General features: G+C 39.8%; 1 protein-coding gene and 1 pseudogene across 1 annotated transcript in view; one reads left to right on the top strand and one right to left on the bottom strand.

The window, feature by feature from the left end:
* The first annotated feature begins 333 nt into the window (after window positions 1-333).
* The window catches only part of DZIP1 (DAZ interacting zinc finger protein 1), a 51,537-nt gene continuing 41,599 nt past the window's right edge, over window positions 334-10,271 (top strand). Inside the window, exons 1-3 of the mRNA XM_023528015.1 lie at window positions 334-583; window positions 698-1,255; window positions 9,059-9,143. Coding sequence (XP_023383783.1) covers window positions 581-583; window positions 698-1,255; window positions 9,059-9,143 — 646 coding nt within the window. The 5' untranslated portion in view covers window positions 334-580. The remainder of the gene's footprint in view (window positions 584-697; window positions 1,256-9,058; window positions 9,144-10,271) is intronic.
* LOC111736660 lies at window positions 4,816-4,934 on the bottom strand (annotated as a pseudogene).

Raw genomic sequence — 10,271 nt, 5'->3', positions numbered from 1 at the left:
ATCAGTACAATGAAAATATAAAACATTTTTATTATACCCCAGAGTGTCTTTGTGACCTTTGTCAGCCAGTCTCCCTCCATCCCGTTTAATTTTACATAGTTTTGTTGCTGAATGTTTTCTGAGATGTGTGTAAAAGATGAGGCTGAATAGATGTTTGTAATCTCAAAACCTAAGGCGAGGACGGGAATGAGTAGCCAGAGGATTGCAGCTAGGACCCGGCTTTAGGGACACGGAATGCCCAGCCTAAAGGCCATAGAGGGTGGTGCGTTAGGGAGCTGAAGCTCAGGAGGTACTCTCTCTGGGTGGACCGATGTGTCCACTCGGGCTGGTCTAAGAGGTCTTCTGTCGCGCAGGGCCCTGGACGCACGCTGACCACGCGGGGGCCGCGCGCCCTTTGCTCTTGGTTCCCGCTCCGGACGCTGCCGTAGCAACGGCCAGACCTTAGGCCGTGGCTGCCGCCGCCGCCTCCTCCAGGGACCCGGCCTTCTCCCTCTCCTGAGGGGTGGGGCGGCGGCGGCCCGGGTAGACAAGACCGCCCCCTCCTCTGTTGCCCGCAGAGGTGGCGGATTTGCTTCCAAGCATGGTAAGAAGCTGGAGGCCGGGGTTGCCCGCCTGCAGATGCACGGTTTGGGATGGCGGGGCGGTCCACGGGACTCCTGGCTGCCCTGCCACCCCATGCGCTGTCTCCTTCCTGCAGCCCTTCCAGAAGCAGGTCTACTACTCGCTCGGCAGCGGCCTCGAGGGTCCTGATGGCCCCGCGGCCGCTGCGGCGGGCGCGGCCGCCATGGCCTGTGTCCCCCCCAGCGCGGCATCGGGCCACCTGCCCTTCTTCCAGTTCCGGCCGCGGTTGGAGAGCGTGGACTGGCGGCGGCTGAGTGCCATCGACGTGGACAAGGTGGCGGGGGCCGTGGATGTGCTCACGCTGCAGGAGAACATCGTGAACATCACCTTCTGCAAGCTGGAGGACGAGAAGTGCCCGCACTGCCAGTCGGGGGTGGACCCGGTGCTGCTGAAGCTCATCCGCCTGGCGCAGCTCACCATCGAGTACCTGCTGCACTCGCAGGAGTTCCTCACCTCGCAGCTGCACAACCTGGAGGAGCGGCTGCGCCTCAGCCTGGCCGACTGCGAACAGAGCAAGAATCTCCTCACCAAGCAGGCTGGAGAGATCAAGTTACTCAAGGAAGAGTGTAAACGCAGGAAAAAGATGATTTCCACCCAGCAGATGATGATTGAAGCCAAAGCCAGCTATTACCAGGTGGGAAACTGCGTTGTGATTACAATTCATAATCCAAAAAAATCCCTCAATTCCCACTGGCCGGGATATTGAGAGTCCTTTATATTATTGGTTTTTGTTGTTGTTGTTTTTGCTTTGGTTAAGATTCGTACTGTAAATCAAAAGAAACGGCATATTTAAAGCAAAACAGTAATTTTAACCAACAGATGACATGGTTCATTACCTTCTGTAGACTACCATAGGATTAATAATTAAACAAGTAACTGCAGTGCTTTATTGAAGTTATGTAAATGCTGGTTGTTTAAGAAGCTGTTTCCTCCTGCTAATCGGTATAATGAAAAATAAACCCTGGACAAATTGCTACTGAGGTCGGCCCCCAAACAATCAGGAATGATTACATTTGTGGATTTTTCTCATTTTTTATTTTGAAATCTATTCAAAAATACAGAAAAGTTGCAATAGTGCAAAGAACTCCCATATACTCTTCAAATAAATTCACCAGTTATTAACATTTGCCACATTTGTTTCATTTCTTTTGTCTGTGTATACATATTATTGAACCATTTGACAGTAAGTTGCAGACTCCTAAATATTTCAATGAGTATATTTTCTAAGAATATGAACATTCACTAATATAACAACAGTATTTGAAAATTAAAAAAATTTGTTTTTCTTTGTTAATCTCCAACTGTTACAGGTTGGACACTGAACCCAAGAGAAATATTGTAACTTATGAGTGTAACAAAAATCAGTGTATGTATATTTTTTATTGATTAGGTGGAGGATGTGGAAAAAGGTATCAATAATGTTTCATAAAGATATTGAAGTAAGCAACAGACTGACAAGGTTGATTTCATGCCCTTACATTCTAGAAGTTTGGCTAAATATGGCTTAAAAGGCCTCAGTGGCTTTTGGTAATTGTGAATGCAGAGAATTGGGTGTAGGGCGTAGAAAATGGTGGGGTTAATAGTGCTTAGGACTGACCCAACAGGAGCGTTGAGAGAAGTATATGTAAGACAGGTGAACAGTTGGGAAATAATACTATTAGAAAGGTTTAGTGTTCAGTCTTGGGTACACCACCTTGAGGTATAATTGTCAAATGATATTTGATGTCGATAATTGCCTATTCATTTTGTATTTAAAAACCAAATATTTATAAATAATGCTGAAATGGCTCTTTATAAATATATTTCCTATAATGAGATAAAAAAAGTTTATCTTACTCAAGATTTGGTAGTACTCTAGTGAAAGTTAAAACCTATAGCCTACGGAAATTTTATATTAATAAATGTTTTTTCATTATTTTGGTTACCATAGAAATAGCTCTTAGTAAATCAAGAATGTGAATGTTATATAAGGATAAAAAGATAATGGATCGGTTTATCAAATGAGTGACACGTGCCAACTCTAGGCTATTCCAATTCTCTGAATGACAGTGTTAGCTGTATGCCCATGTATGAGGAGGAACAGGTGGAGTGACCAAATCACCTTTTCCTGTGTAGTGCAGGTATACTCTGCGCTATATTAAGTGGCCTGACATTGTCCTTTATGAAGTCTTTGAGCAGTGTGAGTACTTTAGGGTGAAATTCCAAAGCTAACTGCCTGTTTTTGAATCCTAGCTGTTCCACTATGCGACTCAGTTTCCTTATCAGGAAAATGGGAACATTGGTAGTAGCTACCTTTTATGGTTGTTCTGAGAATCTCATGAGACTATATGTAAAGCATGAAGAAGGCTCAGTAAATAGCATCTGACATATGGATGTTGATTTCTGCAGTGTCTGCAGAAGTGAGCTGTGACTACCTGTGATCTCTTTGCAAATCCTCAGACTTTTTTAGAAACTCATCATATAGTGGGGGTAGAGAAAAGAAGGCCAGGAGTCACAGTGCTAATGTAAGAATCAATGATTCAGGAAGGGATAGTCAGAGACTGTTGCTAAGAATAGTTGGCACATAAGCTAGCTGGAGTTGTACGGTGTTATAATCATTGAAACTCCAAGTTCGTAAACTGGGAATATTTGCCCTAAAATCAATTTTTGGGAAGACAATTGATTTTGGTTAAAGAGTTATTTGACTTTAGTATGCAGGCATGAATTTGTGTTTAAATAGAGACCTCCAATAGCTGGGGAAGTCTGATGGCCACGTGTAAAGAAACGCTTGTGTGTACTAATGAGCTGGTTATCAAATTATTTTTTTAATTAAAAAATTTTAAAATGCCAGTCTATCATAACAGGATTTAGACTCATTCTAAGAAGACCTTTCATTTTCATAGCTAGAAGACTCAGATTCCTCTTCATGTTTTAGCAACACAGGCAGATTTGGGAATCTGTCAGTGAATTTCTGTTCCTGCTTCCAATTATTCAGCCTCTTGAAGTTGGAGATGAGTGTTGGGAAATAGAAAAAGCAAGCATTTTGCAGTCAGATAGACATAGATTAAAATATACAACTGAGAATGTTGTGACAATTTTTCTGAGCTTTAGTTTCTTCATAGATAAAGTGGAGGCCATGGAAATTAAGATAAAGATAACACTGTAACAAGGCCTACCTCAGTGTAGGCACAGTGGAATTGTTGGTTTCTTTATCCACTATTCTCCCCTGCGTTGTCTTGAGAGGTCTCAAAAATCTGGAGGAAGAGAGAACCTCCATTCTACTTCATATTTGTAAAGAAATCCTAAATTCTCATGTTATTTCCATTACACTAAATGTTTTTCATTTTTTAATGATTGTGGATAGAAACTGTATTAAGACACTTGCATGTTTTACCTAGCATGTAATCTATATGTAGTCTACACTTTTAATGCAAGTATACTGAACATAATTTGATATATTCTATCCTCGAGGTTACCAGAAAGAGCACCAGATTCCTTTCTATAGATGGTTAATAGTACCTAACTTTTAAAAATTCATTTCTATAGATGGTTAATAGTACCTAACTTTTAAAATTCATTTTCTTTTCTAAAAATGCTTTAAGGGCTATTCCTTTGAAATAGTTTATATCATTCATCTGTGTATCAAATTCATATATACAAATATTTGTCATATATATATAACTATATTTTTTTAAAAAATGCAAAGGGTTTTAGAGGCTAAAAAATTTTAAAGTCTTATAATTATTTTAGTAATGGGGGAATTTGATTTCGGGTCATATAGAATTCCTTCCTGCCATCTTATCCTGAAGGGAACCTTATTATTTCCAAGGCACTCCATGTTGTAAAGAATGATCTGACTTCTACTAAGCTTCTATTATTGTAAGATATTCTATATAAAATATAGTGGTGGTAGGTCAGCTAGATACTGTTGGTTTTGAGGCCTGACGGACCAAGTTGTTGGCATGTATCAATAATCCCTCATTTTTTTTAACTGACAAATATTTCATGGTGTACACGTATCAGAGTTTGTTAACCTTTCATCTTTGATGGGTATCTTGCCTGGTTCTAGTATTTGGCTATTATGAATAATGCCGATATGAACAGTCTTGTGCAGGTTTTTTTTTTTTTTAGGTGAGACAACCCTTGATTGACCTCACAGATTGCAAGCACCTTGTCAGCGTACAATCCCTTATTTTTTATTTACTTATTTTTTTACGCCTACAGCACCTGGTCTTCCTAGGTGGTCTCCCATCCAAGTACTAACCAGGCCCAACCTTGCTTAGCTTCCGAGATCAGATGTAATCGGGCTTGTTCAGGGTGGCGTGGCCATAGACTATGCAGATTTTTATGTGAACTTAAATTTTTTTTCTATAGCAATTTTCCCATATACCTCATGCCCCCACACATGCATAGCCTCTCCCATTATCAATATCCTATACCAGAATAATACATTTATTACAACTGATGAACCAAATGACACACCATTTTGGTATTATAGACAGTATTTTCACTGCCCTAAAAATCCTCTGTGCTCTACCTATTCATCCCACCCCACTCCCACAATCTCTGGCAACCCCTAATCTTTTTACTGTCTCTGTAGTTTTGCCTTTTCCACAATGTCGTATAGTTGGAATCATGCAGGATGTAGCCTTTTCAGATTGGTTTCTTTCACTTGGTCATATGCATTTAAGGCTCTTCCATGTCTTTTCATGGTTTGATAGCTCATTTCTTTTTAGTGTTGAATAATATTTCATTGTCTGTATGGATAAATAAAATGTGATCCATACGTTCACCTATGGAAGAACATCTTGGTTGCTTTCCAGCTTTGGCAATTATTAATAAAGCTGCTATAAATATCCATGTACAGGTTATTTTGTGTGGACATAAGTTTTCCACTTCTTTGGGTAAATGCCAAGGAATGTGATTGCTGGATTGTATGGTAAGAGTATGTTTAGCTTTGTAAGAAACCACCAAAGTGGCTGTACCATTTTGCATTCCTGCCAGCAATGAATGAGAGTTTCTGTTGCTCCACACTCTCGCCAGCATTTGGTGTTGTCAGTGCCCTATATTTTGGCCATTCTAATAGGTTTGTGGTGTTATCTTGTTTAAATTTACATTTCCTTAATGGCATATTATGTGGAGCATCTTTTCATATGCTATTTGCCACTTGTATATCTTCTTTGGTGAGGTGTCAAGATCTTTGGCCCATTTTTAGTTGGGTTGTTTGTTTTCTTTTTATTGAGTTTTAATTGTTCTTTGTATATTTTGGATAACAATCCTTTATTAGTTGTGTTTTGCAAATATTTTCTCCCTGTCTGTGTCTTGTCTTCTCTTTCTCTTGATACTGACTTTTGCAGAACAAAATTTTTTCATTTTAATAAAGTCCTGCCTATCAATTATTTCTTTCATGGATTGTGTCTTTGGTGTTGCATCTAAAAAGGCATCACCGTACCCAAGGCCTTCTAGGTTTTCTCATGTGTTTTCTAGTTTTCTAGTTTTGCATTTCACATTTATGTTTATGATCCATTTTGACTTAGATTTTGTGAAGGGTGTGAAGTTTGTATCTAGATTCTTTTATTTTAAATTCTATGTGTCTAGATTCTTTATACACACACACACACACACACACATTTTTTCCATTGTATTGCTTTTGCTCCTTTGTCAAAGATCAGATAACTGTATTTATATGGACTAATTTCTGGGCCCTCTGTTCTGTTCCATTGATCTATTTATCTGTTCTTTAGCCAATACCACAGTGTTTTATAACTGTAACTTTGTATATAGAAATTTCATAGTTGGGGTAGCATCAGTCCTCCAATTTTGTCCTTCTTTAATATTGTGTTGGTTATTCTGGGTCTTTTGCTTCTTCATATAAACCTTAGAATCAGTTCAATGATATTCACAAAATAACCTGCTGAGATTTTGATTGAGATTGCATTGAATCTGTAGATCAAATTGGGAAGAACTGACATGTTGACAACAATGAGTCTTATTCATCAACATGGATATCCTTTTTTTATTTAGTTTTTCTTTGATTTTCTTGATCAGAATATTGAAGCTTTCTTCATATATTTGTACATATTTTGTTAGATTTATACTTAAGTATTTCATTTTCGGAGGTGCTAATGTAAATGGTGTTGTGTTTTTAATTTCAAATTCCACTTACCATTGCTGCAATATAGGGCAGAAGTTGACTTTAGTAAATTAACTGTATATTCTGCAACTTTGCTATACCTGGTTATTAGTTCCACGAGTTTTTGGTCTCTTCTTTTGGAATTTCTACGTAAATAGTCCTGTGTTTTTGCGAACAAAGACAATTCTGTGTCTTCCTTCTCAGTCTATATATCTTTCATATCTTTTTCTTGCCGTATTACATTAGCTAGGACTTGAAGTATGATGTTGAAAAGCAGCGATGAGGGGACATCTTTGTATTGTACCTGATCTTAGTGGGGAAGCTTTGAGTTCCTCAACATTAAGTACGTTAGCTGTAGGTTTTTGTAGATAGTCTTTATCAAGTTGAGAAAATTCTCCTCTTCCCTGGAGTTTTTAACTCTCAGACTCCCTCTCTGCCCACATTGGTTCCTGTGGGGGTTTGCTGGGGAGTCTGTGCTCTGGTAAGCTATGCCTGCCTCTCCCAGCTTAGGGACAGTGGTTTGCCCTGTGTCCTTCTCTCACAGATCCAAAAAGAGTTGCTTTTTCAGTGTGTTCACTTCTTACTTATTGTTAGGATGGAGTGGTGACTTTAAAGCTCTTTATGTGCAGAAAACTGGATCTGGAAACTAGAAGCCTCTTAGCTTTGTTTTGGTGTTTTTGTCATACAGAAGTTTTTCATTTCAATGTAGTCAAAATGTCAGTCTTTTCTTTTTGGAATAGGAACCCCTTCCTACCCTGAGCTCATGACTCCTCTGTATTATTCAAATAGTTAAATGTATTATTTTTTCCATTTTTAGAAATTGAAAGTTACAGTTCCCACGGGTCCTCATCATTTTCTTTCTCTATTTCTGTGCTAGCTCTAGTGACTACACTTAACAGTGTGGGCATTCCCTAAAATGCTGTGGGGCAACCAGAGTGGTCATCATGCACAGAGAAGGCTAAAATGATGCTTTAAAGATTTAATAAGATGCAGTGCCAAGAAATATGTCATAACATTAGTTTTCTGGGACACTGGAACCTGAAGTTCCGATGCAATTGTACTGATTAAGAGTAAGGCAGTACATGAATAGAACACATAAATAGCACAATGGAGAGGAAACGGTGAAATCCACACTGACAGACACTCTGCAAGACAAATGTTCAGTTTCTTCAGCAAAAGAATTGCAAGGGAAAAAGAGAGATAGAGAGGCAACCTATAGACTAAAAGAGAGTTAGGGGACATAACTAGATGCAGGAGATGGCCTTATTTGGATCCTGATTCAAAACAAACTGTAAAATTTTTTTCTAAAACAATGTATGAAATATTGGGGAAAAATAACAAATGATTAGATATTTGTTGATATTAAATCATTAATATTCACATTTTAAAAGGTGAAATAATGATATTATTATTGTTAGAAAAATGTCCTTTTAGAGATAAGTTTTGAAATGTTGCCAAATGAAATAAATAACATCCAGGATTTACTTCAGTGTAATCCAGGGGCAAGGATATAGATGAAACAAGTTGAATTTTTGCTCAAAAGTTGAATCAGTGTTAAAATAGAAAACAGAGATATTGGTGGAATTGACTTTTTCCTAGTACATGCATATTAGGAGGTCAAATCTTTTTAATCAATCATTTATTAATGCTGGGCTCTGGGAGTAAAATAATGAATAAGGTAGAGTCCATGCTTTCAGGAAGCTGATATTCTAGAACATAGAAGGAACTGGCCAGGAGACAATAAATAAGTGAAGTAAATAAAGGTAAAAATATTAACTGGTCATTATTTCATTATTGCATATGCAATAATGAAAATAAGACTGTAATGGGACAGTGACTGGGGGTGGGGATCATGTTGAGGATGTGCCATTCACCCCCAGTGAGGAAGATGCTCCATAAACATCTTGAATGTCAGGAAGGAGTCAGCCATGGAAAGGCCTGGGGAGGATTCAGGCAGGGGACCAGCTCATACAAAGTCTCTGAAGTCAGCCTACTTGAGGGACAGAAACAAGACTAGCATGGCCGGAGTGTCCTGAACAAGTTGGTGGTGACAGTCCGGGCACTGCCAGTTTAACGAGAGCAGAATCAGGAGTTCCAGAAAGCACTGTGATGGGCTATGTTATATCAAGAGATAGTTTCCACTCCCTTGTGCTCAATTTGGGAAGCACAGCCTCATTTTATATTTGTCTTTTTAGTCATGCTTTCAGTATCCTTTGCCGGGATAGTATCTTCTGAGGGAAAGCCCCAAAGAGGTAGTGCTTCAGGTACCCCAATTTTAATTTGAAATATTACGGACTCTTGGATTTGTTACTCACTCCTTTTCAGTGCCATTTTTGTGACAAGGCCTTTATGAATCAAGCGTTTCTGCAGAGTCATATTCAGCGCCGCCACCCTGAAGATTCTCACTTTGGTAAGTAACAGAGTTGTTTTTTTTTTTCTGGTACCTATTTCTTTTTTCAGTAAAACACAGTCCAGTACATTTCTCAATTCTTTTAAAAGAAAGTGTGGTCGTCCTTGTTCACTCTTGAAGTAAATATTGAGCCCCTGCTACGTGCCATGCACTATGCTAGAGGCTCGGGATATAAGCTGCAAGCGAAACAGAGTAAGTCCTGCATTCTAATGGGAGGGCCAGAGGAGACTCACTTAAACAAATGAACAAATGATTCTCTTAAAATGGTGACAAATGCAACGAAGAAAATAAAGCAGGAGAATGGATGGAGAGTGACTCCAGGTAGTTAGCAAAAGCTTCACTAGGGAGGCGATATATGATCAGAAACCAGAATTTTGAGGAAATTTTCAGTCTAAGAAAATCTGAGAGATGAATATTCCAGGCAAGGGGAACTCTGATGGTGAGGGCTGTGAGGGGCAGGCAGGACGGCGTGTTTGAGGTCCCAGATAGAAGGTTGGTAGAGTAGAGTGAGCAAGGCAGTGGTGACGTCAGAAAGGAAGGAGCCAGGTCACGTGGGGCCTCGGATGCCCTGGGCAGGAATATGGGTGTTTTTATAAGCCTAACGGGAAGGCACTAGAGGATTTTAAGTAGGGGAGGGACATGACCTAATTCATACCTCAAATTGACCCATCTAGCTGCTGGTGGAGAATAGACTGTAGGGGCAATGATGGAAGCAGGTAGAAGAGTGAGGTGGCTGCAGGCGTAGCCCAGATGAGAAAATATGGCAACTGGACCAGGATGGTACTAGAGAAGATAGGAGAAGTGAAGATGGAAGAGAGTATGTTGCACTTACGGAGCCCACAGAGATATGGCTCAGCATGAGAAAAAGATGAAGCAAAGATGATCCTGCGTTTTTGTCCTATACATTTGGGTGAAAGGCAGTGGTGTTTTCCTAGATGCAGAACCTAGGGGAGGGAAGCAGGTTGAGGGGAGAAAGGAGAATGGAGAGTTTATGTTGGCCATGGATAACTTTAAGTCACACATAAAATCACCATGCAAGTGGAGATGCTGGAGGTCTGGTGGTCAAGGGAGAGGCCCAGACTGGACATACAGACCTGGGAGTCGTTAGCAGAGCTAGGCTAGATGAGG

The sequence above is a fragment of the Pteropus vampyrus genome, unplaced genomic scaffold (genome assembly GCF_000151845.1).
Source record: "Pteropus vampyrus isolate Shadow unplaced genomic scaffold, Pvam_2.0 Scaffold21, whole genome shotgun sequence".
In the NCBI taxonomy this organism is placed as follows: Eukaryota; Metazoa; Chordata; class Mammalia; order Chiroptera; family Pteropodidae; genus Pteropus; species Pteropus vampyrus.
Note: the sequence above shows the minus strand (reverse complement) of the source record. Positions and strands in the feature narration are given on the sequence as shown.